This window comes from Odocoileus virginianus, chromosome 4 (assembly GCF_023699985.2).
Source record: "Odocoileus virginianus isolate 20LAN1187 ecotype Illinois chromosome 4, Ovbor_1.2, whole genome shotgun sequence".
Lineage (NCBI taxonomy): Eukaryota > Metazoa > Chordata > Mammalia > Artiodactyla > Cervidae > Odocoileus > Odocoileus virginianus.
Window position 1 is genome coordinate 46,928,873 of NC_069677.1, and position 26,834 is coordinate 46,955,706.

Below are 26,834 nucleotides of genomic sequence, written 5' to 3' on the forward strand. Positions count from 1 at the left end.
ATCCAGAAGTCAGATTAATGTTGTCTTGAGCACATATCTGCTTCAGAGAGAGATTGCCAAAAAGCTTGCAGACTGTTCTTCAGAATTATATGATAAAGTCATATTGTGAAGCATCTCCAACAACTGACTTCCAAAAATTTTCAGATTTCATTTTTTAAATTATGTTAACTCTTAGGATAGTGTTAAAATAGCTATATTTCTTTAGCTACACATTAACCAAATGTTAGCAAAAGTAACCATAAGTGATATGTAGTGATTATCTCCTGAGGTTAAGTCTTTGGTACAGATGATCTCCAAATAGAATATTTAGCAATGAGTAGAAAATTCAGAGTTCATAGAAACATTCATGAGTAAATTTCAGTTAGGAAAAAAATATCAATTTATTGTTTCTTTAGTAATAAAGGATACCTTTAGAAAATAAATTTTATTTTAAGCTAATAAGAATAGGCATTTACTTTTGGCTTTATAATTTTTGTTAGTGCTAATTATTTGGCATTCTTACCTTATGATGTCTGACTTACAAGCAACTACAGAATTCTTTTGGAGATCATTACCACCCCCTTGGAGCTGAGCCTGCAGTTATTTTAAGCTGTAGCTGCTACTGATACATACCATTTTTCCCTTTCTTTTCTTTTTTACTAAATATGTTGTCTAGAGAAGACACAGATCTTCAGAGAAATTTTGAAAGCTTATCTTATTACCATTACAATAATCTGAATTTTTGCCTGAGATTCTTTACCAGTTGTCATCCTAAGGCTCCTTTTCTTTCTTTAAATTCTTCCTAGTCATCTCCTTCCCTTTGATTACCCCTGGGGTCTACCATTTTGGACTTTCCAAAGTCTAAAGTTGAAACTTAGACTAAATTGCTTAACATAAACATTGTTAATGATAGAGGGTAGAAGACATAGTACTTTTGGTTCAGTGCTGTCATTTATCTGTATAATGGAAAACAGATTGCTGCTTATTTCACTCTTACACAGAAAATGCATTTAGAATTCCCAAACCTTCAGAGGAAGTTTGGAAGCCCAGTATATTCATGAATTAAGGACTTTTCATTCATCAGAGGTCACAGATGGCCTGTGTCCTGAATCTAGCCCATTAGCATGGTCCAGGCCCAGCATTAGAGATTAGGATATTTTACATTCTTTTATGGATCTCTTTGGTATCTTGAAAAATTGGAAGAACTGGCAACATTAAGTCTGCTTTCCAGAATAAATACAATCGGCTGGAGTTCAGTAGTGGCTGTGCCATTTTTAGTTGGATTTTAAACTTCTCTTAGTTTTCTTAGATTCCACATATAATACTTTACTCATTTATATTACATGGTAGAACACAACATAAACCTCTGAAGGGATTTGAGTTTGCAGCTCCTATTTTCAATAATATGTGTTTGTGCTCAGTTGTGTCTGACTCTTTGCGATCCCATGGACTACAGCCAGCCAGCCTCCTCTGTCCCTGGTCTTTTCCAGGCAATAATACTGGAGTGGGTTGCCATTTCCTACTCCCAATTTTCAATAATAGTGACCATAAAATTTTGATTGTTAGTATATGCCTTGCAGGGAGTGCTTACATCTTTTTAAAGTATAAATTTTTAATAGATATTAATTCACATAGTTCAGAATTTGAAGTGTAAGAAAGGGTATAAAGTTATCTCTTAAGTACTACCCTTGTCTTTCATATTACCCCTGTCTTCTGGCCACCCAGCAAGCATTCCCAGAGGCATAATGCATCCACTACAATATGCTCCTTACTTGTTTTCAGTTGAATTGTGAACTGCATTGGGTATAGTTTCATATCAGTAAGTTAAAGTCTTCAAGTTTTTTTTTTCAAAGTAAACATACCATTTTACATTCCCACTAGAAATATATGAAGGTTCCAGTGTCTCCAAATCCTCAAAACTTGTTACTGTATTTTTATTATAATCATCCTAGTGACTGTAAAGTAGTATCTCATTGTAGTTTTGGTTTGCATTTCTCTTATGACTAATGATGTTGAGCCTCTTTTCATGTACTTTATGGCTGTTTGTAGATCTTGTTTGGAGAAATATCTATTAAAATTCTTTGCACATTTTTAAATTGGGTTGTCTTTTTATTATCGAGTTGTAAGAGTTCTTTATGTATTCTGGTTAATAGACCATTGGATATATGATTTGCAACTTGAATATATGACTTCACTGTTCTGTGGGTTTCCTTTTCATTTTCTTGATGACATCTTTTGAAGCACAGAGTTTTTTTGAATATTTATTTTACTTTTGTCTGTGCCGGGTCTCTGTTGTGACACATGGGCTCTTCGTTGCTTCGTCAGGCGTTCTCTAGCTGTGCGGTATATGGGCTTCTCATCTTGGTGGCTTCTCTTTTTGCTGAGCACAGGCTCCAGGGCATGTGGACTTGATATTGTGGCCACTGGCTTAGTTGCTCCATCCTGGTCCATGTGGGACCAGGGATCGAACCCTATCCTCTGCATTGGCAGGAGGATTTTGAACTACTGGACAACCAGCGAAGTCTCTTAAGCACGAAAGTTTTGATGAAATTCAGTTTATCTATTTTTTTTTCTTTGATTGTTTATGTTTTGGTGTTATATCTAAGAAACTATTGCCAAATCCAAAATCATGGAGACTTTTATCTGTATTTTCTTATAAAAGTTTTATAGTTTTAGTGCTTACATTTAGGTCTATGATCTATTTTGAGTTAGTTTTTGTGTATAGTATTTATTTTGGAGAGGGATGGATGGTGCTTTTTTTGTTCATTCCTTCCAGATAAATGGATAAATAGGATTTTCTTAAAAGCTAAATTACATATTATGTCATATAGGATAGGTAATTTTATTATGTATTCATTGAATCACGTAATGGTATTTTACACCAGCATTCCAAATGGCTCCAATTTCCTTAACATCATATGCTATTAAATTGCTGATCATTTTTATCCTATCTGAATCTTGTTATTCTTCTTACTCAAGGTTTATGTTAATTATGAGACTAATGAGCAAAACTAAATTAGGTAGATTTTATTTAACCCATTAGTATTTCAGCTTAATAACTAGTATCTTTTTCTAGGTTAAAAATTATAAATTCACTATAGAACTGTGATTTTAATTTATGAATTTTTGGTCATTGTTGCCACCCACACTTTCCTAATAAGCATAGACTTTTCCCATTTTATTTCTGGGAAAAATCATTGAAGAAGTTAAGTTGTAATGACATTAACCCTGAAGGAAAAGTCCATAGTTATTTATAAGGTTTGTTTGATTTACTGTAGGCTACAAATTTTGAGGATAGTTATAAATGTAATCTACTGAGAGCTAAATGCTAAAGTCTCAAGTAAAATGACCAAGGCAGATGGAGGTGGGGGGCTCAGAGCCCCTTTGAGGAGAAAAACTAAATTTCATTTCAAAAATGAAATAACATAAGCCTGAATTACTCTAAGACTTGGAATTATGTAAACGATATTGAAAGCACTTTATGATTTTTTACTACATGTTCATGTTAATTGTACTTATTCCTTGATGAATAGAAAAATTCCTGAATTCATTTCTTGATAATTAGAGGCAGTCATAAAGATGGAAAAAGTCATAGTCATCCCCTTCTCCAATGCAGAAAAAGCATTAATTCTGTTTTTTAGTGGGATAGGGGTAGAATTTGACTATGTTTAAAAATGATTCTTACTGGTGCCTATCAAGAGTTATTTTTCCTTATTAGAGAAAAGTAATATGTAGGCCAAGAATAATTATAATGACGCCCTATCTTGTGTTACATTGTATATTTTAATTATAAATTAAAACTGGAAGAAATATTGTAAACCTTTAAGGACATTTCTCTTACTGTATTCAAATGGATTAAAGAGATGACAAAACATGGAAGCTCCGTATAATAAATTTAGTAAAGGAAATATAAATACTGTAACATAAGGCAGAGTGTGCTGGTTGCCTTAAGGCATTGTGGGAAGACAGGAAGGCAGAGATGAATGCTTTGAGGGGAGAGAAGGTATCAGAATACCTTCTCTGGTAAATACTGCAGCATCTTTTAACTAGACTTTGAAGGATAAAGAAATTAGGTAGGGAAAAGGGCTTGTTGACAATGCAGCAGCGCTCTGGAGGAAGTTAGATGATCAGAGGCACAGAGACAGACCAGCATAAGGCCTGGGAGTCAGGTGAGTGGGAGCAGACCCCTTGGGCCAGAGTGTAGGCTGTGTGAGGGATGCTACTGCCAGAGGGATTAAGACACAGATAGCCTCAGACATTAAATGAAGGGGGTTGGAGTTTATACTTTTTCTTTTTAAATATTTCTTTTTATTTATTTGACTGTGGTCTTGGTTGGAGAATGTGGGATCTAGTTCCTTCACCAGGAATTGAACTCAAGGGCCTCCTGCATTGGGAGCAGGGAATCCTAGCCACTGGACCACCAGGGAAGTCTAGTTGGATTTTGTTCTATAACCATATAAAAATCTTTAAAAGATGAGCAGGAGAGTAAGAGATAAAGCCTGTTTCTTTAGGTAGATTTTGTTGTTGTTTTAGTCACTCAGTCATGTCTGACTCTTGGCAACCCCATGGGCTGTAGCCTGCAAGTCTCCTCTGTCCATGGAATTTCCCAGGCAAGAATACTGGAGTGGGTTGCATTTCGTTCTCCAGGGGATCTTCTGACCCAAAGACTGAACCTGCATCCCCTGCTTGACAGGTGGATTCTTTACGACTGTGCCACCTGGGAAACTCTTTAGGAAGATTACCTTAGCAGTAGGATGTAGGATCAATTAGAGGAGGTAGAGGTTACATTGGGGTGACTGGTACAGAGGTTACTGAGGTGTTCTCTGCTAGTGTGCAGTGAGGCTTGAACAGAGGTGGTGATGAGAGTGGTTGGAAAAAGTGCGTAGTTCTCAGCGACTGAGAGGAATGAATCACCCTGTAAGAGGTGAAGAATTCAGAGGAAGAATGAATGAGGGAATACATGGGGAGGGATAATATACAAATATGTAGAGTTTGAAGTTTTGGCATGTCTTTGGGGTAGATGGAAATTTGTTAGAACTCAGAAGTAAAGGCTGAAATATTAATGTGAGAGTCTGCCTCAGAAAGGTGAAAGGTGAAGCTATGGAGGAAGCTGAGATCCTCAAGGGAGAGGTGACTGAGGATAGAAAGTAAAGAAACACATGCCTTCATTTTAGCTTTTTTTCTCTATACTGACCTGGCGACATACACAGCCAAAAAGTTGTTTGTTTTTTATTTTGGGGAATATATTCCACTTGATGTTACTTATTTTTTAGTACATGTCTCTACAAATAGAATGAAAGGGAGATAATTCTTTGTTTTTGAACTCTTAATGATTTGCCACCAAAAAAATTGAAAAGCTTCCTGACAAATATTGCAGCATATTTTAACTAGGTTTTAAAGGATAAAGTGCCTACTCCCATGAGCAACACAATAACAAATGGTTGCTTATTTCATTACAAAGTAGTAGTAGTGGTTACTAATAGGTAGTGCTTGTATAGTGCTTATATAGTGGTTACTAATAGGTAGTGCTTGTGTAGTGCCAAACTCTTCTCTGCCTTCTTACATTCACTCGGTGCAGACCTACACTGCATTCAACACAAAGGCAGCTAATGCTTCATGGTAATAGTGAAGAGTTTGTTTCAAAAGCATTCTGAAAAACATGCAAAAACAGCATTTTAGGGGATACCTTTAGTATGAATGTGAAAAACATGGTATGTTTGACTATGTACTTCCTTAAAACAATTGAAATACATTTTTGTCTCCTGTGGTTTAAAATGCCTTCAACAGGTTGAAAGAATTTAGATAATTTGTTTTACAGAGAGATAAGGGTCTGACATTTAACACAACCCCAGGTGCGTGTGGTTTCTTAAAAAATGTCAAAAAGATCACATGATCTTAGTGTACAAAGTCAGAAAAACAAGATCTTTTTGGGTGTCTTAACTGAAATGGAGCATAAATAAAAATTCCCAGTATAAAAAGCAAGAAATCAATTATTTCAAAACTATTTACGTTTTTTGTCCATTTTTGTTAAAGATGAAATTAATAACATCTCATTACATGATTTGCTAAATTTTTTGTTGTAAAGTTTTTTAACCTGAAGGCTATTATTTTCATACTGACTTTGCAAGGTGAAGTGTAGCTTTAATAAATATTTTTTAAAAACATTTAAAAATATTAGAGATTTGTTTAAATGCTAGTGAGATGGATTTTTTATAATAGAAACCATTGTTTTCATTATGAAGCTAATTCATCCACATTCAATAATCTTCTCCAGAACCACCTAAATCAAAGTTGTATAGCAATAGACATTCATATATATAGGAATTTCACACAACATTTTATTCTAAATGTAAAGAATGAATATAAAGATGCATTCTCTTAGTTCTTGATGTTATATACATTTTGAATATTGCTGATTAGGAAGCTGTAACTAATAAGGCAGCTATTGATCTTATTTAGGATTGCTTATTTATCATAAAAAATTCCTTGTTTGTTTTTGGATTGAAGGAATGTGGTTAAAAACCACATATTTTAACAAAGGAATTGTTTAAATTTTCCTTTATAAGTTTATTTTGTTTTATTCTTTAAGTTACTATACCTGTGTCTTTGACAGTATTATTGTTTAAAAAATTATCTTATAAGCAGGAAATGAATGATCTCCACATCCCAACATGGGAGGTAAGTATTCTGAAGATTTATAAGGTTTATAAACAAGGAAATGGTGACACAGCTGACTTAATGGAGCCACAGATTCAATGTGAAAGAGGCCAAAGAGTCCCTAACTCTTCATCCTATACCCCAAACCATGTCTTTTACCACAACTAAAGGGCTAGAGTCACATCCTGTATAACTCAATGGGAGTTGTATTTACTGAATTATTTCCTTGGGGGTAGATGTTTGTCATAGTTTTGTATACACTGAGGAAAGTGTAATTTTACTGAGTGTATTCATGAAGCTTTGATAATTGATAATTAAAATATATAAATTTACTTTTTTGCACAATAATTACAACTATAATAATGGAATAAAAAGGAACCTGTAATTTACTCCCTCATTTCCTTACAGTGCTTACCAAGAATCACATTTGGAATATATGAAATTTTGATTTACATTTTCTGGAGAGTTTATTAGAGTTGAACTCTGTTCATTTGGAGATTTACTTTGAAGCCCAGGTCAGCTCCTGGCTACTCCCAGATAATGTTCCAAGAGAATGTAGTTACTAAGAATAGAAGAAGTACCTTCTGAGGTGAGCCATCTCATTAGCCATCTGTAGGTTCCTCTGAATCAAAACAATCCTAGTTGTCACCAACTGACCAGGAAATTTAGACCCAGTATAATATCTAACCTATACCATGGAAGGAATGCTTATGGAGTTTTTTGGACTAGGTCTAAATCAGATTTTCTAAGTCCTCTCAGTCTGGTTCCCATCACTTCATGGCAAATAGAAGGGGGAAAAGTAGGAACAGTGACATATTTTATTTTCTTGGGCTCCAAAATCACTGCAGATGGTGACTGCAGCCATGAAATTAAAAAAGATACTTGCTCCTTGGAAGGAAAGCTGTGGCAGACCTAGATAGGGTATTAAAAAGCAGAGACAACACTTTGCTGACAAAGGTCCATATAGCCAAAGCTATGGTTTTTCCAGTAGTTATGTACGGATGTGAGAGTTGAACCATAAAGAAGGCTGAGTGCGAAAGAATTGATGCTTTTGAACTGTGGTGTTGGAGAAGACTCTTGAGAGTCCCTTGGACAGTAAGGAGATCAAACTAGTCAGTCCTAAAGGAAATTAACCTTGAATATTTTTTGGAAGGACTGATGCTGATGCTGAAGCTCCAATACTTTGGCCACCTGGTGCAAAGAGCTGACTCATTGGAAAGGACCCTGATGCTGGGAAAGACTGAAGGCAGGAGGAGAAGGGGATGACACAGAATGAGATGGTTGGATGGCATTACCGACTCAATGGCCATGAATCTGAGTAAACTCCCAGAGATAGTGATGGACAGGGAAGCCTGGCAGTCCGTGGAGTTGCAGAGTCAGACGTGACTTAGCAAAGCCCTATAAAGCACTGAGTGTTGTTTTAGTTGCCAAGTCTTCTGTGACCCCATGGGCTATTGGCTCCTCTGTCCATGGGATTTCCCAGGCATGAGTACTGGAGTGGGTTGCCATTTCCTTCTCCAGGGAATCTTCCTGACCCAGGGATCAAACCCAAGTCTCCTGCATCTTATACATTGGCAGGCAGATTCTTTACCACTGTGCCACCTGGGAAACCCAATTACAGCACTTTTCTTACTGAAATTTACTCCCGTTGATTGCTGATTGCTCCCTGTTGATTCAATCTGTTGGGTTTTCCATTTCAATAAACACATCTTACTGATTGCTCATAAATCCTTAGATTTAGATTTCATTTTACTGTGAATGTAAATTCCTGAAGGATTTATTCACTCATTCACATAAAGTTAGCCTGACTTAGGAATCCTAGACAATTTTTAAAGGCTTGATTTTATAAATATAAATGGGTTAATATTTTATAGGTTAATTTTATAACCTTGATTCACTTCCCTAATGAATAAATTCTACTGAATAGGTAACTGGGTCAGACAGTGGATTACAGATAATTCAATGCTCTCAGTTGATATGATATTCATTTTTTAAAAGATAGGCTCAAGCAAAGCATAGTCTTCCAGAAGATATCAGGTAATCTGCAAAGTAATTGAATTAAAAAACACTTAAATCTTCTCTCTAGGATTCCTATCCTAGGAATCACTAAATTCCTGCTCTAGGAAATTGAAAACAGTATGAAATTTAATGTTTGTAGTATGGTGGGTAAATAAAATTTGTACCTTTCCTATGGAAGTGGAGTCAACTTTATCCTGGCAATACTTTAGCCTAACTTCCAGGCCAAAGCCACACTTGATAGACAGCAAAACTTTCCCTACCCTCATATTTACTTTGCCTTTTATGTTTCAGTATCAGGCTATATACTCTGGTTTGGATAGGCCATTGAATAAGGAGGAAATGAAATGATACCTCAAATTGATTTTTTGACTTTCCTAACAATCTCCGTTTTATAAAGCAAGATAATTTTTTTTTTTTTTTCCCTTTTTACAGGAACACCAGTGTATTCGGTAGCATGGGGCCCTGATTCGGAAAAGGTTCTTTACACAGCAGGCAAGCAGCTGATCATTAAACCACTTCAACCAAATGCTAAAATTTTACAGGTACTTCTCAGGCATTTGTAAATTGTTATCAGGATCTGCCAGACTGCTCAGTAAGAGGTCACTTTCTTAGGAGTCCCTTTCTTCTGGGTGGTCTTGTTATAGTCGAGGCTTTTAAGTATGTGGTTTTATCAGCCTTTACTATAGAACAGGGAATACCTGTTGATGTTTCCAACAAGGTTCACTTTGCTCTTATTCCAACTCTCATTATACCAGTAAATCATAAATATGTTTACATGATTTGGCACAAAATTCAAATTAGCACAGTCAGCCTCACATGTATAGATTTGAGACAGGATGGGACTAAATCGTAAAACTTTAAGAACTTGTTTAGACTGTTTTTTATCATCTCTAGTGTCTTCTTCCCCCTCCTCCCCATTGTCTGTTCAGTACCCTTGAACTTTCTCTGAGACCCTAGAATTCTTTTAGTATTTATTTAAAGTGGGTTGGGGGTAGTCAATGTAATGCTTAGAACAAATTGGGTATATATAATTTTACCAGTTACAGGGAAGCAGAACAATAGTGGCAGTTAAGACAGGTCAGGGTAGGACAAATTAATGGAAAACCTTTAAGCCTATCTCAGATTTTGATGTTTGATTTCAGTGTGAAGAGGCAGAATCATTTTCTTCATATTTTGATAGTAACACAGTATAGTATAGGTAATAGAAATATAGGTTTTTGAGTTAGTCACCTAGGTTCAAATGTTTATTACTTATATGTAACTTTAGGCAAATTATAAAATATCTCAGAGCTTAAGCTTTCTCATCTCTTACATGTGATCCTAATACCTAATTGATAGGATTGTTGTGAGGATTAAATGAGTTAAATTACAAAGTACGTAGGACATGCATATAATAAAAATATTGAGTGTACACAATAAAGAGCAGTTGTTATTATTGATGTTATGGTGTTATTATATCATCTGTAACTTTTATTCAGCCGCTAATAAATTAGAGCCAAGGAGGCCAGTTAATAGGTCAGGGATTTGGTGCTGGAGATTCACTGGCTACGGAAGGGATAAAAGTGTTTTAAGAAGAAGCATCAGGGTTTTTAGTTTGTTTTTTGCCATGCTGTGTGGCTTCCAGGATCTTAGTTCCTGGACCAGGGATTGAACCTTAGTTCCTGGGTTCCTGGCAGTGTAAGCTCAGAGTCCTAACTACTGGACTACCAGGGAATTCCCAAGAAGCATCGTGTTTAACCGTTCAGTAGGTAGAGAATTTGGAGAGTAAGGATATAGAAATGACTTTGAGGTTACATATTAGTCGCTTCTGTGTAGAATTATGCTATACATATTCCATACAGTCATCGTGTATTTACGTTTTTGCTGCATGCGGAACACTCTGCTAAGAACTGTGAAACAACAGAAGGGAAAGAAGCTAGGGAAGAGGACTGGTTCTTCCTGCCTTTAGTCAAAGTCCTTCCATACCACCTATACCCTGAAAATGTTCTTTGAAATCATACAGCAAAAGCAGGCCCAATGAATCTTTTAATTTATAAATATATGATTTGTTTGTGCTGTGCTGTGCTTAGTCACTCAGTTGTGTCCAACTCTTTGCAATCCTATGGCCTGTAGCCTGCCAGGCACCTCTGTCCATGGGGATTCTTCAGGCAAGAATACTGGAATGGGTTGCCATGCCCTCCTCCAGGGGATCTTCCCAACCCAAGGATTGAACCCAGGTCTCTCGAATTGCAGGCAGATTCTTTACCGTCTGAGCCACCAAGGAAGCCCATGATTTGTTCCGACACCTGTAATTTAGCATATATAAATTAAACTCGGGAAGATGATCATGTCACCATTGATAAAGTTCTGGTTTTGTGGCTCAGTGAAACCTTTGACTCAGGAAATAGTGGAGGGAAAAATTCAGCTAGAGTGAAGGAGTTAAAGGAGTTAAATAGAATTTGTAATTTAATGCAAATCTTCTATTCCTTTTGGAAAATTAAAGATCCAGCAGTTTCTCCTTGGGTATAAATATATATTCAACTTTAGATTGTTCACAAAAAAGAATGCTTACTTAATTCTTGCTTGTAGAATACAGTTCAAAAGTGTACACCTCATTTCCTTTAAGAGCTTTAGGGACTCTTCTAGAGGCCCAGAACTTGGTTTCACAGTGAAGAAACTTCTGTTTATTTAGTCAATCAGTGATAATGTGATGCATACTTACTATATCTCAGGCACTCTGTTGAGTATAAGCCTTGTACTATAAGATATTCAAAGTGAAACAGAACATAGTTTCTGGTTTCAAGGAGCTCATGGTTGAAAGGAATTTCACAAAATGCCTAATACCTTAAAAAATAATTGAAAACTATGCATTATGTATAATGTGTAAATATATGTACTGTATAAGTGATATCCTAAATTACAAGGAAAATTTAAACCGTATTTTGTTCCTAACATTTAAATATGAAAATTTTATTTTTTAACTTTAAAATAAAACTCTTTGAGAATATCTGCATGTGTGTATTTTTATATATCTATGTTTGTATATTGAAATTTTTATCTTAGCAGTTTATTTCAGGACAGTGGCTTAATTTAAAATAACTTGTGAAAATTATTGCTTTCAAAACATTTGTTTTTGACAGTGTATATTTTTATGTATTTTGAATAAAGCAAGTTATGAATTATTGCTTATTCTTGGGGCTTGCTGCTGCTGCTTATTTGACCCTAATTTGATGTGTTTTTTTTTTTTATTCCATATACATGAAGAACAATAGATTGGGAAGGATCTATAGAATGAAAATCCTTGAAATCAGTCACTCTTTGATGCAAACTTAGTTGACTCAGACATTAAAACATACCTTATAGTCTTCAAGAAAAATTCTTTTTCAGTTATATTATTCAAATATAGTGAAAGATTAATGGCTTTTAATTACATGTGTGGTAATAGCTAAATGAGCACATAAATTATATTTAAGAGTGATAAGACATCCATATTTACTTTCTAGATTGTCCAATTTTGGGGTGACTTATGTAGATATATACACAAATATGTATGTATTCTGTATATGTATAGAATATATATTTCTGTAGAAAGCCTCTTTTTTTATATAGTAAATACAGCAGAAGTTTCTCAGAGTAGTTAGTGTCTATTCTAAGGACATAAAGGTAAAGAGAATGAATCTTAGGGGAATGAACAGGAGAGAATAAAGAGAGTAATAAAGAGGATGTCCATGTAGTAGAAGATTTTTTAAAAAAAGAAAAGAATTAGCAAACAAAAATGAAAGCAGTATCAATAACAGCATCAGCTGTGCAAAGGGAGAAAAACTTGGATTTAACCAAGTTTTGGAGTACATAACATATGTTCATATTCATTCCATTATCATCACACAAACTTCAAGCTTGTAACAGTTCAACAGCAAGTGATTTTCCATCTGGGGTCCAGGCTATTGAGGAGACTTATAAGGATGTAAGTTATATAGTGGATGTCATAGCGCAAGGTGCTTTTCATTAGTTTAAATCAGAAATGAAACAAACAAATAGCTTGTGCATAATGGCTGTGAAAGGAAGATAGGAGTTTTCTCAAAGAAGACTAGAGAACACTAGAAAGAGGCTGAAAAAAAAAAGTCTTAGAAAGTTTTCAGTGCCCTTGCAGTTATAATTTATATCTTATTTTTTCTCCTAGTGGAAGGCTCATGATGGCATTATTTTAAAAGTGGATTGGAACTCTGTCAATGATTTGATTTTATCTGCTGGCGAAGACTGTAAATATAAGGTATGTTTGAATTTATCAACTGGTTGAAAGAATCTAATTTTGGTGAAAAGTATTTAGCATATACGAATATTCTTTAAGTCCTTTACTTTAGCCATATCTTTTAATCTAACAATTTAGGAAATTGTTATTTTATAATTTTCAGTGGTATTTTGAAGTGTTGCCTTTCTCCTTGGCCTATTTCATTGACCTATAAAATTTGATTTAATGAGTAGTAACATGAATACAATGCCTTGTTTTAGTGACTATTTAAATCAATTTAAGGTTTAAAAAGTCAACCATACTGGTTTATTAAACGTTAATCAACTCCAGACAAAAATAATTTGTGAGGAAGAATAAGATTTATGGTAAATATAGTTGGAAAAAATTTGGCTCAAATAAATATTTTCAGGGAAAGTTGATAGAGCACTTACTGAACAAAAAAATTTAAGCAAAAAACAGAATATCTCAAAACGTTATTATTAAATTTAAAAGGACTACGGTGGGTAGGTTTTAGAATTAATTAAAGACTTAGTAAAATCCAAAATTATCACAATGTTACTGTAACTTTTTCTTTGAAATATTTAGGTTTCTAGGAATACAGCTCCCCCCCCACCCCGAGCCCCCCAACCTTTGTAGATAGTAAAGACATGTAATTGCTAATATTATAAAGTGATGATTTCTAAATCTTTACTTGATATTTTATTGGAAGGCAGACTTGTTTGTAATAATTTGGTGACTGCTATAAAAGATTTTTTAAATTTACTTTTGTAGGTATGGGATAGTTACGGCCGCCCTCTCTACAGTTCTCAACCTCATGAGCATCCTATTACCTCAGTAGCCTGGGCTCCAGATGGAGAATTATTTGCTGTTGGATCATTTCATACTTTACGCTTGTGCGATAAAACTGGGGTAAGTCTTTGTGGTGAGCAATCACAGATGTGCTGTCATAAATGTGATAATGCACAACACACCTAGTTTTTAGTCTTTAAAAAACATTTTTAGTGATGCATTTGACTGCATCTTTCTGATTTGTCTTCTTAATATATTGGTTCAATCAATTTCAGATTTATGGGACCATCCAAGCTCTTTAAGTTCAGTTTGAAGACTGAGTATTTTCTCTACTATCGTCTTTCTGAAAATACTTATTTTAAGCATATTTGTGAAAGATAGTAAAGTGTTAAAATTTATACCCAATCAACATAGAGAGTTGAGTTTTGAACTTTTTTTTTAAACTGTCAATATGCTTCATACAAAAATTTTGGTTGCATATTTTTGGTAAAGAATTGGTAGTAAATTTTTTAAATGGTCATTTTAATACCAAAGATTTCATATTTGAATGCAGGTATGATTTTTCTCTCATAAGAGAGTATGCCCTGTATACAAATTCTGTTTAAAACATAGGCAAACAACCCAGCTCAGCAGCGTTTACCATTCTACTTAGAGGATGAATTGTTTATCAACGTGCTCCCAAGGCAGCGGGATTATATGAGAGACTATTCCATATTGTTCCTGACTGTGAGAAAATCATAATTTTTCTGTGGCTTATTTTCCTCAAATGTAAAACAAAACAGTTAATTTAGAATTCTTAGAGCTTTATAAACACAAAAAGCATAAATATGAATTTGCTTTTTTCTGATTTGGGTACCTAAAAATCTAAATATAATTCTCTATTCCTAGAAGCACAGAACTTTACTTCTGTTTGACAGATGTTCTCTAGATGTGCATTGTTAATTTTATGATGTTGTCTTAGTTTCAGGTGTATAGCAAAGTGAATCAGTTATATAGATACACATATCCACTCTTTTTAAGTTTCTTTTCCCATACAAGTCATTACAGAGTATTGAGTAGAGTTCTTGATAGAACACATTTAACAGTGGTTGTTCTTGGAGTTTGAAGTAGTAGGTGATGTTTTTTGAAAATTGCATTTTCTAAAATTTTCAAATAAAGATATGCTTTGTATAACTTTTGAAGAGGGGAACAAAGCTAGATTTATTTTTTAATTTTAATTTGCTTGCAGAATTCATTGGGTTCTCTAATCATGTAATTCAGCTTTCTTTCCTTTTTTAAAAAACATTGATTTTTGGAGCTATTTAATTTGTATGTATACGTGATAAAAGATGGAAAATTATTTTTAAGGTGACAGACATAGAACATATATATCTTTATTGGAAGATAATTCTGTTCATTGAGATATAAGTGCTATAAGCATTTTGGGTCAAAACAAAATTACCTGGGGACTTCCTGGTAATCCAGTGGTTAAAATGCCATGCTTCCAATGCAGGGGGCATGGGTTCAAACCCTGGTCAGGGAATTAAGATCCCACATAATGTGTGGCCAATAAATAAATAAAATTAAAAAACAAACAAAAACCCTCAAAACTAAATTACCTGTATAAGTACTTCCTGTATATCTTTTTTAAAAATGCCAAACAAATATTGTCCCTTTGGAGTTTACTTTCTTATTGATAAGATGGGTATTAAATGATTAATTACCCACTCAGTTATTTAATTACAGTTGTAATAAATTTTACAAGAAGGTACAGGCTTCTCCTAGTGATGAAAACTAATATCTTTGGGGGGTCAAGGCAAGTTCGTGTGGTGAAAGGTAAGAAGGGCAATACTTATTGAGATTCTTCACCTTTTTCACTTACCAAGTAAGTGGTGTCAAGTTAGAGCCTAAAATTTAAGTCAGTGGGTGCTGAATACTTTTCTCACACAGTTATTTATCTCTTGAAAAAACCTTACTAAAGTTTTTTTTAAGAAGTACATATTCTCATCAGCCTGAAAATGTCACTCTTAAATGTAGCTCCTTGTGTTTTTTTTTCCTCGTAACCTTGCAACTTCAGTTCAATAGCTCAGTCATGTCCGACTCTTTGCGACCCCATGGACTGCACCACTCTAGGCCTCCCTGTCCATCACCACCTCCCGGAGTTTACTTAAACTCATGTCCATTGAGTTGGTGATGCCATCGAACTATCTCATCCTCTGTCATCCCCTTCTCCCCCTGCCTTCAATCTTTCCCAGCATGAGGGTCTTTTTATATGAGTCAGAGCTTCACGTCAGGTGGCCAAAGTATTGGAGTTGCAGCTTCAACATCAGTCCTTCCAATGAATATTGAGGACTGATCTCCTTTAGGATGGACTGATTGGATCTCCTTGCCGTCCAAGGGACCCTCAAGAGTCTTCTCCAACACCACAGTTCAAAAGCATCAACTCTTTGGTGCTTAGCTTTCTTTGTAGTCCAACTCTCACATCCATACATGACTACTGGAAAAAGCATATCCTTGACTAGACAGACCTTTGTTGACAAAGTAATGTCTCTGCTTTTTAATATGCTGTCTAGGTTGGTCATGATTTTTCTTCCAAGGAGTGTCTTTTAATTTCATGGCTGCAGTCACCATCTGTGGTGATTTTGGAGCCTCCAAAAATAAAGTCTGTCACTATTTCCACTGTTTCCCCATCTATTTGCCATGAAGTGATGGGACCGAATGCCATGATCTTAATTTTCTGAATGTTGAGCTTTAAGCCAACTTTTTCACTCTCCTCTTTTACTTTCATCAAGAGGCTCTCTAGCCTTCCCCTTCTGCAGGGGATCTTCCCAATCCAGGGATCAAACCCAGGTCTCCTGCATTGCAGGCATATTATTTACCAGCTGAGCCACAAGGGAAGCCCAAGAATACTGGAGTGGGTAGCCTATCTCTTCTCCAGTGGATCTTCCCGACCAGGAATTGAACTGGGGTCTCCTGCATTGCAGGCAGATTCTTTACCAACTGAGCTATCAGGGAAGCCCAACCTGCAACTTAAAGTTGCATACCTAATAGTAGTAATCATTTATCCAGGGCCAGATTCTGTGGAAGAATGTCAGTGTTAGAGATTATAAAAATCTGAGGAAGGATATGTATCCTAGCATTTGCTACAATTGTATTATTTCTATTTTGAGAGCTGTTTTGAGAGCTCTTCACAAATTTTTAGTTGAGTGCAGTTTTCGTAATCAACGTTTTCTTAAAAATTCTTTTTAGGTTTTCTTGGAGAAATTAGATAGTAATTTTATAATATAAGCTTTAAAGTGTGATGTTGATATAAACTTTCTGGTTATCTGTGAAATAATAAGCCAAGAAAAATGTGGTTTTTGTAAACATTTTCTTTTAATGTTTTTCAAGAAATATTTGTAATGGGGAGAAAAAAGATCAAATGCTCAAATTGTAGGTTTTGGTTTGAATGTATTCCTTAGCATGCATGTATGTAACCAAACTGATGAAAGAAATATTTGAAAAAGCAGAAATTTTTGTATTTTTGTCTGGGTACATCACTGCAACTCAGTTGTTATATAGTAAATCTAATATTCTCACTAACTTTCATCATAAGATTAGAATTTTTTAGAAAAGACTCTCACTAAGCTGATATGAAACTCTGGTTCCTATTTACATCTTCTGTTTAGGAAGGCAAGTTAACCTATATTGGTTCAGAACTCACGTCCTGGCTAACTTTTACAGACTGTGGTTCAAATATAATTTTCAAAGTCATTGCAGCACTATTCTGGTTTGCCCTACTTGTTTTCAACCCAGAGGCAAACCTGAGACCTTAGTGTAAGTGGTATACCACAGTGCAGTTAGTGTCATGGTTTTACTGTGTTGATTCAAGTCAGTTGCATGTATAGGCTGCTTGATGGTGTGTTCCAAGGGCTTGATAGTAGTAGGTTAGTCGCTCAGCTGTGTCCAACTCTTTGCAGCCCCATGAACTGTAACCTGCCAGGCTCCTCTGTCCATGGGATTCTCCAGGCAAGAATACTGGAGTGGGTTGCCATTCCCTTCTCCAGAGGAGCTTCTCAATCCAAAGATCAAAGCCGGCTCTCCTGCATTGTAGGCAGATTCTTTACCATCTAAGCTACAGGGAAGGGCCTTGTACCAGTCTCTAACTTCTTCCACTCCAGATCCTACCCCAGATTGTGCATAGAGGGAGTTATATGTTGCCTCTTTGCTGTCATTAGTGTAAATCAGAGATGGTAGACCAGGACCCCACTGGACAGCCATCACAGTACTTGTTAGAGATGGCCTCTGCTTCGGTATTACAGGGCCGGGGTGGTCTGAGAGGCTCTAGTTTGCAGACTCTACAGTACCTGGTGGGGAGGAGAAAGGTGCTCCCTCTGCTCACTGGAGTGCAGAGCAGGAATGTTCCACAGGGCTCAATGCCACTGTCTCCACAACATGCAGTACCATGACTTCTTTCATTGTGTTTGGAGAAGGGTTGTTATGTCCAAAGAGTTCCGTCTTGCATTGCATCCCGCTCCGCAGCCCCTTGACCAGAGAATAAGCAGTACTTAGTGCTTGTTTTGTCCCATATACTACTTAGAGTTAATATAATGCCATTTCATATAAAATATAAGAACCTCGCATGCATGTTGTTCCATTGACCCACCTCTCCTCTATAGTTGTATCACGTATCACACTAAGTTATAATTTTTATTTTTAAAAGCTATTCATTTTAAAGAAATTAAGAGAGAGAGGAAAGAAAGAAACGTTTAGCATTTCTAGTGCTCTTCATTTCTTCCTGAAGAACCTAATGTCCAGTCAATATAATTTTTCTTCAACCTAAAAACCTTCCTTTAGGCTTATCTCATAGTGCATAGGACTTCCTGGTGGCTCAGATGGTAAAGAATCAACCCACAATTCAGGAGACCTGGGTTCGATCCCTGGGTTGGGAAGATCCATGGAAGAGGGCATAGCAACCCACTCCAGTATTCTTGCCTGGAGAATCCCATGGACAGAGGAGCCTGGCAGGCTGCAGTCCATGGGATCGCAAAGAGTCAGACACGACCAAGCGACTAAACACACACACAACACAGCACATAGTAACTGCTGGTGATGAATTTTCTTTTTGTTTTTCTGAAAATGTTTTTATATTTCTCTTCACTAGATTTATAATTCTGGGCTGACAGAGTTTTTTTATCCTTTCTTTCAGTGCTTTAAAGATATTGTTCCACTCCCTTTTGGTCTGTGTTATTTTTGAGGAGAAACAGGTGACGGTTGCTATCATTGCTCTCCTGGGTGTAAGGTGGCCTTTACTTCTGGCTCGTTTGTGGATACTCAGTCTGTCTTTGCTTTCCAACAGTTTGATAGGGTATGACTTTCTTGGTATTTGTCATGTTTGGGATTCTCTATACTTCTTGAATATGTAAATTTATGATTTCATTGAATAGGGACATTTTGGCCATTATTTTTTTCAAATTTTGTGCCGCATTCTGTTTCCTTCCCTGCTGGAGGTGCAATTAAAAATTTTTTAGACGCTTGCTTTTTTAAAAATCAGGTCGGTAAGGCTCTGTTCGTATTACTTCCATCATTTTTCCCTCTCACTTCTAGAAATTTATCTGAAGAGATCGTTGAACATGTACACAATGATGTATGCATAATGATCTCATCACAGTATCATAATAGTAAAAATCAGAAATAAGTTGTGTCCACAAGTGAGAATCTGATTAGGTTATTATTCTGTATACCCAAAATGGAATATCCTCAATTCATTAAAAGTGGGGAAGAGGGATTATATTTAATAACCTGGAAAGCTATATATGGTAATTTATTTAGTAAAAAAAAAACAGATTTTATTTTGTGATCTCACTTACATAAATTGTATACCAACATCAAAAACTTATAGCAACCAGGAGTAATGCTTAATGAAAAAAAGAACAAGGATGCTGAATTTTGGTAAGAAAGCACTGTGGCATTTTTTTGTTTGCCTGCCTGCCATCTGCCATTCCTCGCTTGGCAGCGGCCTTGAGAACAGAAGCCTGTGTTCTCGTATAGCTTGTTGGTGTCAGTATGGTTTGTTGTTGTTGTTCAGTTACTAAGTTGTGTCCGACTCTTTGTGACCCCATTCAGTACACCAGGCTTCCCTGTCCTTCACTGTCTCCTATAGTTTGCTCAAATTCATGTCTGTTCAGTTGGTGGTGCTATCTAACAGTCTCGTCCTCTGGTGCCCTGTCTCCTTTTGCGTTCAGTCTTTCCCAGCATCAGGGTCTTTTCCAATGAGTTGACTCTTCCCATCAGGTGGCCAAAGTATTAGAGCTTCAGCTTTAGCATCAGTCCTTCCGATGAATATTCAGGACCGATTTCCTTTAGAATTGAATGGTTTGATCTCCTTGCAGTCCAAGACTCTCAAGAGTCTTCTCCAGCTCCACAATTCGAAAGCATCAATTGTTCAGTGCTCAGCCTTCTTTATGGTCCAACTCTCACACTCATACATAACTGCTGGAGAAACCATAGCAATGACTATACCGAATTTTGTTGGCAAAGTGATGTCTTTGCTTTATGATATGCTGTCTAGCTTTGTCTTAGCTTTCCTTCTAAGGAGGACCATGTCCTTAAAAAATTATAGTTGTACTTTTTGACCCTTTTGGTGGTTCCCCTGAGAGACCAGCATAAGGGCTTGTCTTTGTTTTACCTTCCTGGGAAATCTCTCAGAGCTGGAAAGGCTACCCGTATGGCATCTGTTGAAAGCATGTGAAGACATACTATGCACAACCACTTGGAACAAGGGTTGGTGAATGGGGCAAACAGCAGATAGACCAAAAAAACCTGGGAAGGAAGAGGCTGAGACAGAAAATAGATGGAAAAATAAGGGCATTGGAGAGCTGTCACGTGTACTGAGATATCAGTGTTCAACACACGTGCTCATGGCTAGACACACAAGACTTTAGAGGTGTGTCATTGGCAGGCTTTTAAGCTTTGCACACGTAGGAGGTGAAGGCTTAGGCAAAATTATAGGTGGCCTGGCTAAGTGTTGAAGCAGTGCCTCAGCTCAGAGCCGATTGGGAAAGAATGGGAGAGTATTTTTTTCTTTCTCTTTGGCTTTGTCAGGTCACTGGCTGATCACTGAGATAACAGAATGGATACTTCAGTGCCTGTACATAAAGGGAGTACAATCTTTGCAAAGATAAATTGGAAAAATCACTAAATGAACAGGTGACTACTGTCCTCAAAAAGCAGCAGCAGCAAGCCCTGGGGAGGGAGGAAGAATTTGATTTCCAGAGTTTACCACATTTTAATATTCAAAAAGGTCCACTTTTTAACAAAAAAATGCAAAGTACACAAAATATGGCCCTTTCATAGGAAAAAAAGAAATAGAAACTGTTCCTCCAGAAGCCCGTTGTTGGACTTATTAGACAGACTTTAAATGAGGTCTTACAGATATTATAAAAAAAAAAGAACCAAATAAAAATCTTTAACTTAAAAAAAAAAAGAGCAAAGAATAAAAGAAGTGCATTGTAAATGCTCCCATAAATCCCAAGTATATTCAATTTCTTCAGTAATGGGTATCATGCAGATAATTACAATGTAATGCTATTTCCTGTTCATCAGAAAATGGTGGAAATGGGCCTCTGTCCCTACAACTTTCCTCAAGTATAACTTGGCAGAGTCTATCAAGATCCTCAAAGTCTTTGACACAGCTATTATACTTTCAAGGAAGTTTAAAAACACATTGCATATTTATTTGTTCATTTATTTTCAATATAGCTGAAAGCAAAGAGGAGCTAAAGAGCCTCTTGATGAAGGTGAAAGAGGAGAGTGAAAAAGCTGGCTTAAAACTCAACATTCAAAAATCGAAGATCATGGCATCTGGTCCCATCACTTCATGGCATATAGATGGGGAAACAATCGAAACAGTGACAGACTTTATTTTCTTGGGCTCCAAAATCACTGCAGATGGTGACTGAAGTCATGAAATTAAAAGACGCTTGCTCCTTGAAAGAAAAACTATGACAAACCTAGACAGCGTATTAAAAAGCAGACACATTACTTTGCCGACAAAGGTCTATGTAGTCAATGTGAAAGTGAAAGTCACTCAGTCGTGTCTGACTCTGCGACCCCATGGACTGTATAGTCCATGGACTTCTCCATGCCACAATACTAGAGTGGGTAGCCTTTCCCTTCTCCAGGAGATTTTCCCAACTCAGGGATTGAACTCAGGTCTCCTGCATTGCAGGTGGATTCTTTACCTGCTGAGCCACAGGGAAGCCCAAAAATACTGGAGCGGGTAGCCTATCCCTTCTCCAGTGGATTTTCCCGACCCAGGAATCAACTCAGGGTCTCCTGCATTGCAGGCGGATTCTTTACCAACTGAGCTATCAGAGGAGCCCCTGTATAGTCAAAGCTATGGCTTTTCCAGTAGTCATGTATGGATGTGAGAATTGGATCACAGAGAAGGCTGAACACTGAAGAATTGATGCTTTTGAAATGTGGTGTTGGGACTCTTGAGAGTCCCTTGGACTGCAAGGAGATGAAACCAGTCCATCCTAAAGGAGATCAGTCCTGAATATTCATTGGAAGGCCTGTTGCTGAAGCTGAAAAGTTCCAATACTTGGCCACCTGATGTGAAGAGTCAACTCATTAGAAAACTCCTTGATGCTGGGAAAGATTGAAGGCAGGAGGAAAAGGGGACGACAGAGGACGAGATGGTTGGATAGCATCACCGACTCAATGGACATGAGTTTCAGCAAGCTCTGGGAGATGGTGAAGGACAGGGAAGCCTGGTGTGGTGCAGTCTATGGGGCCACAAAGAGTCAGACATGACTGAGTGACTGAACAACAACAACAAAATTTACATATTCATTAATTCCTTTGCAAATATTTGTTGTCTATTACGTGTCAGGCACTTGCCCTCGGTGTTAAAGAAAAAGCAGCAAACAAAACACATTTCCTGCTCTTAAAGAGTTTTTACTCCAGCAGACAGGACTATAAAAAACAAACAAACAGACAAACAAACAAGATAGATACATATTATGTAATAAATGTTACAAAAAATAAAGCTACGAAAGAGAGATGGCATCATTTTAGAAGTGGTCAGGGAATATCAGGTACAAACTTTAATTTCCCGTTATGTTCCATAATAAATTTTATTTTTACTATTAATTTATAAAAATGCATGATTCAAAGATATAAGATTAAAACTTTAGTTATTATAAGTTATTCCCAGGTGGCGCTTAGTGGTGACCCGTCTGCCAATGCAGAAGTCCTGGGTTCGAACCCTGGTTCAGGAAGATCCCCTGGAGGAGGAAATGGCAACCCACTCTAGTATTCTTGCCTGGAAAATTCCATTGACAGAGGAACCTGGTGGACTGCAGTCCATGGGGTCGCAAATAGTCGACTAAAGCGATTTAGCATGCATTATAAATTATAAATAAGTACACAGGATATATTAATGAATTGCATTATATTACGTTAAGTGGAACAGAATTCAAGGGAAAAGAGCTGAACATGTAAAGTTCTTTTGACCAGATTTTAAATTAACTGATGTTGTTGCTTTTATTTATCAGTAGGTGGTGCTATTGCTTGTGTAAGAGAGAACTTTTTTCTTTTGCTCTGTTCTTGAATATCAGTCATTACAATAATAAGACTTCCCTCTATTCATTCATTCTCCCATTCAATTAATATAATTGTTATGATTCATCATCTTCAGTAACTGGTCTTACTGCTGTATATAACTTTTCCTTGTCAATTACATATGTCAACACATAATTTGACATGAAATTTGCTAATTCCTGGTATATTAGAACATTGATCTTAAAAATTATTAATGTGCCCTTAAGAAAAATAAGAAACTTTACATCTGTTTTCTTTCCCATCTAAACTTAATTTGTGGACACATAATTTTAGGTATTCAATTAATCCAGCTTGGCTAAAGATATGTACTTTTGAGGATCCTTTTTTAGATCTGACTCTTTGCAACTCCATGAACTGTAGCTGGCCAGGCTCCTCTATCCATGGGGATTCACCAGGCAAGAATACTGGAGTGAGTGGCCATGCCCTCCTCCTGGGGAATCTTCCCAACCCAGGAATCAAACCCAAGTCTTCCGCACTGCAGGCGCATTCTTTACTGTCTGAGCCACCAGGGAAGCCCAGTATATTTATACACAAGCAGTAAAGAGAAGAGGAGTTTGACAGTTCAGAGGTACTTTTAAAAGTTGTTATAGTTAAGTCATGTTTTTTAGTTTAACTCTTTGTTTCCCTATTGGGAAATAACTCCCATGCCTGAGCAGTTTGACAGAATACAGGAGAAAAAAAAAGGTATCTTCCCTCAAAGGTACATAATATCTTTTGATAGGATAACGCTTTAAAGACAAGTTCTCAATTATTCTCTGCCTTGTGCTGTTTAGTACAATTGCTTATTTTTTATTTTAATGCAGAAATAGTATTGATACGTTTGTAGAGCCCTGGAGTCTAGACTCCAGTGGTGAATTTACAAATTACAAAATTAAAGGCTTTTTTTGGACCTTCATGTTCTTCAAGTAAAATAGATGAGCGGGGCTAAGTGATCCTCTCTCTCCTTTCAGCTGCACAGTTCTATGACACCTTTCCTGTGGGCACCGGACATACTGCTTGCTTCCTCTTAGGAGCAGTATTAGTGTGCTGCTTCTTTGTTTTTTAATATAAGGTTTGTACAAGAGGAGGTGGGCCAGGTGTCCCTGATGGTAAAGAGCTTGCCTGCCAGTGCAGGAGACGTGGGTTTGATCCCTGGGTCTGGACGATCCCCTGGAGGAGGGCAGGGCAACCCACTCCAGTACTCTTGCCTGGAGTATCCCATGGACAGAGGAGCCTGGTGGGCTGCAAGTTCATGTGGTCTCAAAGTCGGACACAACTCTAGCGACTTAGTACTCAGGCATAAGAGGAGGTGGTGCTGTACATGATGTCCAGAAGTGGGAGGAACTCAGGCAGTGCTAGAGAAGTGTGGCTGATCCTGTAACTTCAGACTGTTTATCCTGTATTTTATTATAGTTGGATGCAAGTAGCAGAAACCATTGATCAAAAAGAACAATTTTCTCTAAGGTTACAGAGTTATCTTCCAGAAGCCAGACCTCAGGAAACTGGAGTGCTAAGAAAACACAGAACATGGTCCCTTTGTGCATTTTGCCTCTTGCTTCTCTCTGCTTATCCCTCTTTGTCCTTTCCCAGCAAACCAACCCCTTCCCCAGCCCTCCCTGGTTTACCTGCTTGAAGGTGATCACTGTTAACAGGTCTCAAGTGTCCATCTCTATCCAAGAGAGCAGCCAGGCTGAAATAAGCTTAGTCCTGGTTTTAAACACCTTTAGAGAAGGAGTCACTGGCCCAGCCTGGTCTAATCAGACATATCTAGGCAGGTTAGGGTATGCCATATAAGAATGGCCGTCAAGAGTCTAGCAGTAACTGTAGGGGTCCCTGGAGAGGGCCAGATCCTAGAAAATGGGGGAGGGAGACAGCCAACCCAGGAGGTTTCCATTTGTGTTTCAAAGCCTCCTTAGCCATATTTGCCAAAAATTTTCAGTTTTAATCCTCTGAGAGTTTTTATTTTTACATGAATAAATTTCTGCTTTTATAATGAGAGTTATATTTTCATATTTGCTATAAAATCAACTTTGCTAGAAACCGTAAAGTATAAACCATCAAGGGAACTGAGCTGCCTTTACATTCTGTTGTCCAGAATTGAGAAATTTAGTAAGCAATACGAAATCAGAAGTGTATTACAGAATTTACTTTTAATCGTTTAAAAATCAGTACCTAACATGTAGGAGGTGTTCCATAAATGTTGCATTTTAATGCATCATTGTACAGACAAAATGTTTTCATTTTTAATGACTTACATTCACTCAATTGATGTAATTCAGTTAATGGCTCACATTGCAGCATTTTGACTAGTTTTGCTAGAATTGACCCAGTTAGTCAGTTTGGTTGATGTTTTTGAGAAAGCTAGTTTAAAATTTGTAAATCTTTGGCTTTTAATTTGTTCCTTTGATTTTTTTTTTATTTTTTTATTTTAAAAGTCATATTTGGTTGAAGTCATGGTTTAAGCTCTGGGAAGGAAGGCTTGCTTAAGGACACAGGCACATTCCTTCATTCATCCATTCAGCAGATATTTGTGTGTGTGAGTTCTGTGTGATACTCTTGACTCTTCAAATAATAATACCCATACCTCTCAAATGGTAAAGAGTCCACCTGCAATGTGGGAGACCTTCGATCCCTGGGTTGGAAAGATCTGCGGAGGGCCATGGCAACCCAGTCCAGCATTCTCGCCTGGAGAATCCCCAAGGACAGAAGAGCCTGGCCGGCTCAGTCCATGGAGTCGCAGAGTCAGACACGCCCGAGCCGCTGAGCACAGCTCAGTGAGTCCTCTAGTGCTCACTTTTTCTGAGTACTGATGTGTAAACAGGTAATAAAATAACTAGTTATTTAGTGGCAAAGCTTATAACTGTTGGAGAACGAATAAAGAATAGAATAATGGTGGATTTTTAGATATGTCTCTACTTATTTTGGATGAAGCTAAATTGGTTAAACTTCCTCTTTGGTGGAGTAACTTTAAAACATTAAAAAAAAAAAAAAACCCTTTTTTTAAAATGACCAATAAATCATGTGGTGTTGATGTTATTTTTCACCAAAAAGCACAAATATGAATTAGCTTTTTCTGATTTTGTTGCTTAAAATCTAAATATAATTCTCTATTTCTAGAAGCACAGAACTTCTGTTTGACAAATGTTCTCTAGATGCCTGTGTGTTAAAATCATGCAAAAGCGCCTGTTACACCTGGACCTTTCGAGCTCTGGCTCCTTGTGCAGTGCGTCATTGTTCCTCCACCCTCCCTTTGGGTAGAATTGGTAGTTTCCTTTCCTAAAATCTCTCTCATATTTTCTTTTACTTGTAAATACTTCATAAATCAAGCATCCATGTTCACACATTCCGATTAGTCACTGCCAGAGATGTAAAGAATCCTTTATTTTGATTTAAGAAAAGATGTCATTTCCTTTTATTTCATTGCCTTCAGTGAAATTACCTTTCCTTTTTTACTTTTCCTTCTTTTAAATAATTCTATAGTTTTTTTTTCAGCCACTAGTCCATATCTAATTATTTACACTATCCTCTGTTAGGAGCTATAGATTTGACAATTAAAATTGCTCCTTGAGGACGTTCCCCACCCCTCCCCCCAGTATTC

The 26,834-nt window shown here is 36.8% G+C and overlaps 1 protein-coding gene across 3 annotated transcripts in view; it reads left to right on the forward strand.

Moving 5' to 3' along the window:
* IFT80 (intraflagellar transport 80) overlaps positions 1 to 26,834 on the forward strand; it is a 113,905-nt gene that overhangs the window by 28,317 nt on the left and 58,754 nt on the right. For all 3 annotated transcript variants that reach the window (XM_070466505.1, XM_070466504.1, XM_070466503.1), the window contains exons 6-8: positions 9,088 to 9,197; positions 12,815 to 12,904; positions 13,655 to 13,792. In XM_070466505.1, coding sequence (XP_070322606.1) covers positions 9,088 to 9,197; positions 12,815 to 12,904; positions 13,655 to 13,792 — 338 coding nt within the window. The remainder of the gene's footprint in view (positions 1 to 9,087; positions 9,198 to 12,814; positions 12,905 to 13,654; positions 13,793 to 26,834) is intronic.